The 6,807-nt window shown below is 35.6% G+C and overlaps 1 protein-coding gene across 3 annotated transcripts; it reads left to right on the forward strand.

The window, feature by feature from the left end:
• Positions 1 to 2,920: 2,920 nt before the first annotated feature.
• Positions 2,921 to 6,549, forward strand: LOC110110486 (putative disease resistance protein RGA1). Of its 3 annotated transcripts, XM_028692671.1 has the most exons (3): positions 2,923 to 4,862; positions 5,837 to 5,870; positions 5,990 to 6,159. In XM_028692671.1, the coding sequence occupies exons 1-3, from the start codon at positions 3,093 to 3,095 to the stop codon at positions 6,007 to 6,009; spliced, it is 1,824 nt and encodes a 607-aa protein (XP_028548504.1). In that variant the 5' UTR covers positions 2,923 to 3,092; the 3' UTR covers positions 6,010 to 6,159. The 3 variants fall into 3 exon arrangements, with proteins under 3 accessions (XP_020697644.1, XP_028548504.1, XP_028548503.1); XM_020841985.2 differs by lacking the exon at positions 5,837 to 5,870 and having other exon boundaries at positions 2,921 to 4,894; positions 5,990 to 6,549; XM_028692670.1 differs by lacking the exon at positions 5,990 to 6,159 and having other exon boundaries at positions 2,923 to 4,863; positions 5,838 to 5,955.
• The last annotated feature ends 258 nt before the right edge of the window (positions 6,550 to 6,807 follow it).

Genomic DNA, 6,807 nt, shown 5'->3' on the forward strand with positions numbered 1-6,807 from the left:
TCTTGAGATTGATACAACACCCGCATTTGAATACTCCTTTGATTGTAGTTCTTCCCCGTGAATTTGGGCAACTGAGGTTGCAAATTATTGTTGCTTGAACTCGCTGCCATTCTCCAACCGTGGCTCTGATACCAATGATGGAAGCAACATAAAACAAAATTATAGAGAAGAGAAAACTATAGGTCGCGTCGTTTGGGTTTGAAATATCCAACAGCCCAATTGCTACTTTGTCTGTGCTGCCCAACCCTTCATAATATAGTATACAACTACATCAAAGTATCAAATTTTAAATTTAAACACTTTCCAAGATTTTAAATTTAAATACTTTCTTGATATATTCTCAAAAAATTATCTTGATCAAGCATGAATCTCGAGGCAAAATCGGACCGGAAACTTCAAAAATTAAAATTAAGAACATTCGAACTCCGATTTCAGCGAGCTTATAGTCAAACTGAGCGTCTCGGAAATACGAACCCAACGACACCAAATTCAACCCAATCCAAACCCAAATGGGTCCTAATCAAGGACCCGAAGCGCTGTTGAAAGGTTCAAACCACAAATTGAGTTACCAAACAGTCTCCGATTTTAACGAGCTTATACTCAAATCGAGCGGCTCGACGAGACGAATCTAACGAGCCCAAGATCGCCGAATTCCGACATCACTAAGACCTTCAAATGTCCAACGAACAGTGCATGATCGTAAGATTCAATATCGGCCGTCCATTCGACCACTCCCTATTCGCCCCTGATCTCACGACTATTTACGAGCCATGTCACTCCAGAAAAACTATAAATAGAGCCCTCATTCTTCACAAAGGGGACTCAAGTGAAGAGAGAGAAGAAGAAGGGAAGAAGAAGAGAAAGGAGAAAGGGAGAATCATCTTCTCCTCGACCACCTTCGGTGCTCTTCTCGCCGTCTGAATACGCCAGAACTCTGCCGGATTTTCGGGAAACGCCGGGATTTTGTAGAACTTTGTAACTTTGTTAGAAGCTGATTGTAAACTGATCGTCTTGACTTGTAAGACGAATCAACCTTTATACTTCAAACAAACACTAGTGGAATTACTTCAACTGGGCATGGCCCCGTGGTTTTTTCCCTCTTCCGGATTTTCCACGTAAAAATCCTAGTGTACATTTTCCTTTCTGTTTGTGTGTGGAATATTCGTGCAACTCTTAGACGTAAATTGTAAATCTACCTGCCCCGCAGTATATTTCTAGCCCCCTTGACATTTCAATACTTTAAATTAATATATATTAAAATTTGGGAAAAGAAAATAGATTCTGCCATAATTTCAAATAACAATTAATTAAATTTATATTACTTTCAAAAAGACTTGGTATCTTCCATTTGAAAATGTATACTTTAAAATAAAGAATAATATATATATTTAATAATATTTCTTAAGTTTTTAAATCTTTAAAACTTTTATGCTTTATAATAAAATTAGAAATTTTTCTTTTTTCAATTTGGAAATGAAGTACAAAATAATGATAAATCGATCTGAATACAATTTTTATTTTTAAACTTTTATCTAATAAAATATTAGAAATTTTTTTTTACAAAAATTTTGAGATTAAGTTCCCAAACTAATGATAAATCAATCAAATTTGTAGTAACAAAACTTTTTTTATTTCCCTCAAGGAAAAGTAATAAGGACATAGATTAAATTCTATCTGTTCATCAGTTTGTGTCTATAATTGAGAGGGCACACGAAATTTAAACAAAAAAAAAAAAAAAAAAGGTAATGATAGCCCATTTGGGCAATAACTACTAGTAGCTGCTGCTACTATTATGAAGGTTATTAATTAATCTCATCACTATCCCCAACTTTCGCTCCCCAAAATGCGCGGTACACAGTAGTACAACGAGTAGGTACCAGAACGAGTAGTAACACGGTACCTAATAGTACCTAGAGTGGGTACTACTCTAGGATTTTGGCAATATTTCTGTAAGCATTCTAAAGGTTTCATAGTTATTGTAGGATCTAGGTTGTTTGTTGAGAGTTTATCTTTATTTACCGCATGTAGTGTAACTACTTAGGTAAACCTGGTCGTACTCACTAGGTACCGCGCATTTTTCAAGTTGTCGGATGTTCGTGTTATCGGGTATTCGGTGAAACAGGGCGAGCAACGTATCTCTTTCATAAGTCTCGGTTGGATTCATAGGTGGGCATCCTACGTTGGCGCGAGACGACAATATCGTTTGTCATTCATCACAGATGTCTACGTTTGTCGCCATCCTCCTTCATCCCTATATAATTTCTCGTAAAGAAGAGATGCTTCTTTATATATAAGAAGAGAAGAGATGCTTCATTTCATTGGGAAGGTGAAGAAATTAAAGGGTTGCATGTCGACCACTATGTCCAGAATTTATTTATAATCTTTTCAAAAAAAATACTAATGATCTCTTTAATTTTTTTCATCCATTCATAATACATATATATTTTCATTTAATGCTATGTAGATTTCAATCATTATATTTGGAACAATTTAACTTCAAATTAATACTCTTCTCATATACAAATACTCGAACCTTAATCTAAAAAAAGAAGTGCTATGATCGAGTGCCAAAACTTTTATCTAATAAATATTTGGAATTGAGTACCAACACTTAATCTTTTATTTAACTAATACTTTCCTTAATTTTTTATTTAAAAACTTTTATCTATATAAATAGTAGAAAAGTTTATTTTTTTTTTAATTTGGAATTAAGTACCAAAACTAATGATAACTCCTGTATTTCTAATGAAATAAAGTTCCAAAAAATAAATATAATAGTCAATTTATAATTTATATATAATTAATGTTTTAACACTCAATTAAATAAGTAATAATTGCAAATTATAATCCTCTGTGCTTAGTCGAAAAGAAAATAATTGAAGAAAGGTTGGGTGGTTAAAGTCTTGTATGTTTTTTACGTTGCTAAATGCACGCTAAATAAATTGGTCCAGTTTTGGTAAAGAAGTGTCGGCAGCTGCTCGTTGATTTTCTTGCCCATCTCCATTCCTGCTTCTATCTTCCTTTAAATTTACGAGCTTCCCCTAACATCCTGCAAGCTAATTAAGCTATTCTCCTTCTTCAGCAAGCTCAACATGGCGATGATCTTAGAAGCTTCTATGAAAAAATTATCTGGATCGCTCGGTGATTCTGCCCTTGGAGAGGTGATCATGCTGCTAGGTGTGAAGGACGAGCTCCAAAAGCTACGTGAACTGATGGAGAACATCCGATGCCTACTGAAAGATGCGGAAAAGAAAAGGTTTGATAAGTCATCAACCACCGAGCTCTGGCTTTCTAAGCTTAAAGATGTGATGTACGATGCTGATGATATCATTGACCGTTGTAGAATTGAGGGCACTCTGCTGCTCTCTGATCAAAATTTTGAATCTAGAACTTCGTCGGTATGTTGCGACTTCTTATCTGCCTTCTCCTCCTGTTTCACTAGCGTTCTTTTGCGCCATGAGATTGGAAACAAAATGAAGGATATTAATGAAAGACTCGAGCATATATATGAGGATAGAGAACGTTATAAACTAGAGAAATCCACTATATCCGAAACCCCACAATTTACTCGACCTGGTCGTAATACTTCTCCCTTGGTTGATTCTTATGTTGTGGGAAGAGAGGTCGAGGATGTAGCAAATAGTTTGGTTGATCGTTTGGTTGGGGAGCAGGTTGATGAAAAATGCTCTGTTTTTGCTCTTACCGGCATGGGCGGGATAGGGAAGACAACTATGGCTAAAAAAATTTTTAACCATCCAAAAATTCAAACCTATTTCAATGAAAAGGTGTGGGTTTGTGTTTCAGAGACTTATGTAGAAACTGAGTTATTAAAGCAAGTAATAAGAGGGGTAAATGGGCGCCGGCACTATGAAAATGCTAATTCTAAAGCAGAGTTAGAACCCATTCTCAGAGATTCTATTGCTTTAGCTCATAGCCTTTTTCTTGTTTTAGACGATGTGTGGAGGGGGAATGTGTGGGATGAATTGCTTAGAGTCCCGTTGCAGCAATCTAACGTGAATGTCAAAATCTTAGTCACAACTAGATATGAAAATGTTGCGAAGGAGATGAAGGCAGCGGGTATTCATCATGTGAATCGTCTTTCTGAAGAGAGCAGTTGGGATATGCTTCGTAGGAGGCTTTTCTCAAAGCAAGAAGAAGAGCTAGCGAATGACTTGAAGGATCTAGGATTAAAGATCGTAAGCAAATGTCAAGGACTTCCTCTTGCAATCAAAGTAATTGCTGGAGTTCTTGTCACAAAAGAGTGCACTAGGAAGGAGTGGCAAAATTTTCTTAGAAATTATGCGTGGTCTAGTAGCGAGCTTTCTGATGAGCAGATAAGAGGAGCCCTGCGCCTTAGTTTTGAAGATTTACCTTCACATCTCAAGCAATGTTTTTTATACTTCTCTTTATATCCTGAGGACGCAAAGTTAGATCTGCAGGAGTTTGCTCCACTTTGGGTGGCCGAAGGATTCGTAACAGAGCAACAAGATTCAGTGATGGAAGATTTAGCAAAACAATGGTTCAATGAGTTACTCAAGCGAAATCTTTTGCTTCCAGGTGATGGTCCTAGTGTTGTGTGCCAAATGCATGATCTTATCAGATATCTAGCTATTTTTTATTCTAAAGAAGAAACTTCTTTTGCAAATTTGAATGTGAGGAACTCCACCATATCAGCCAAGCTTCGTCGCCTATCAGTTGCAAATCAAAAGGCAGCAGCTGAAATACTGAATTCTGTTCCAGATCATGGAGCCCTAAGAACATTGCTTGCTTCATCTTCTAATCTATTATTGGATGATGAAAGATTGAGGCGGCTTTTGCATCTACGTGTCTTGGACATTTCCAAAACAGGAATTCAAGTACTTCCTGACTCTATAAGGAACCTAATTCATTTGAGGTATCTTAATCTGAACTTTACAAATATAATGATAATACCAGAATCCATAGGGAAATTAACAAACCTACAATTCTTGTACATGCGTTGGTGCAAAAATTTGGGACAACTTCCTAGTGGAATCACTCGGTTACACAATCTTAGGTGCCTTGAAATTTATGGAACGCCTGTTAGTTTCATACCAAAAGGAATAGAGAAATCGCAACAACTTAATTATCTAAGTGGTTTTGTGGCGGCCAATAATGACTGTAGCAGCAGCAAATTTGAAGAGTTGAATTCTTTGAAACAGATAAGAACACTCCACATTAGAAACTTAAAGAGATCTCAAAGTGAAACCATAGTTCTTAAAGAATTACCTAACCTTTCTACTTTGATGTTGGAGTTCTCCATGGACAGCACAAGTCCCTGGGAGGAACAAGAACTGGCAATGGAGGAGCTGTTCGACAAGATAATACCTCCACAAAGTCTAGAAGACTTCACAATATCATACTTTTTCGATCGCCGTTTCCCGAGTTGGATGTTCCCATCTTTTAAAATTTGTCTTCCAAATTTGACTAAATTGATATTAATGCACATAAAATCATGCACTCAGCTCCCGCCATTAGGTCAGCTGCCCGAACTTAGAGAGCTTCATATTAAATATTTGTTTAAAGTGAAGACAATTGGGCTAGAATTTTTTGGTGGTGATGTCAATTCAACCAGGATTGCTTTCCCCAAACTTAAACAGCTTATAATTGAAGATTTTCCTAGGTTGGAAGAATGGTCTTTTGGTGCTCAAGTTGAGCAAAATGCAAGACTTCCATGTTTACAGGAACTAAAAATCAGTTGCTGCCCGTTGCTGAAACAACTACCAGAAAATCTAAAATACTCTCCTTTAAAGTTCCTCGAGATATATTGTGCTGATAGCCTGAAATCAGTTGATAATCTCCCTGCTGAAATTGAGTCCCTAAAATTACTTCACTGTACAAATTTGGAAAAGGTCTGTTGTTCCCCTATGTTAAAGTCGCTTGTAGTTGAAGTGTTCAAAACTTTTCCTGACATGAAGAAGGTTGATTTAGTGTCAACATTAATTTTCAATAATATCTTTAACTTTGATAGTCCTCAAGAGTGGCATTTGAAGAAATTTAAGGGCGGTCTTCCAGAGTGGCTATTGAAGCTTCTGCAACAACGGGTGTCGCAAAATGATTTTAATGATGATTTCAGCCTTGAATTAAATTTCCCTTTTAAGGTTTTTCGAGAATGCTTAAAAGGAGGTACTTATTGGGACTTAATTCAACACATTCCACATGTACTTGTCCACGGTGGCATTCGTCGTCTTCGCTATAGTAAAGAACCCTATATTTACGATACAAATCTTTGATTAATTCATATGTTAGAGGTTTGTTAAGGATTATTATGCTTGTTATTGTGGTGTACGTACGTTGTTTGTATTATAATAGGGTATGCTTCTTTGTATAAATGTGGGTGGGTGAGCAATATGCGTATTGTGCCAAAGTGCATATATAATGTTTGTATGCTTTGCTTAATTTTTGTGGGGCCATCCGTCTCCTCGATTGGATTGCATATGCTTATACTTTCTGTGATTATTATGCACAAAGAAGTTGTTTATTTGTAAGTTTTTCAATGAAAAGTAAAGTGTGCTTTCATTATGCATTATCTATTTCTTTTCCGTAGAAATAAAGGGAATAAATTAAGGTTATTTTTTTTACGGGCATTTATGTAATTTTTAAATTTTATTTGTTTCTTTTTTAATTTATTTTTTAAATAGTGTTTAAATTAAAGGGAATATATATATATATATATATATATATAATTTTCATAATTTTTACTATATTAAATAAATGATGGTAAAAATTAACATACTTTAAAATAGTAATTTAAAGTACAATTATTAACACAAATAGAAATTAAGAAGA

The sequence above is a fragment of the Dendrobium catenatum genome, unplaced genomic scaffold (assembly GCF_001605985.2).
Source record: "Dendrobium catenatum unplaced genomic scaffold, ASM160598v2 original_scaffold_254912, whole genome shotgun sequence".
Classification (NCBI taxonomy): Eukaryota; Viridiplantae; Streptophyta; class Magnoliopsida; order Asparagales; family Orchidaceae; genus Dendrobium; species Dendrobium catenatum.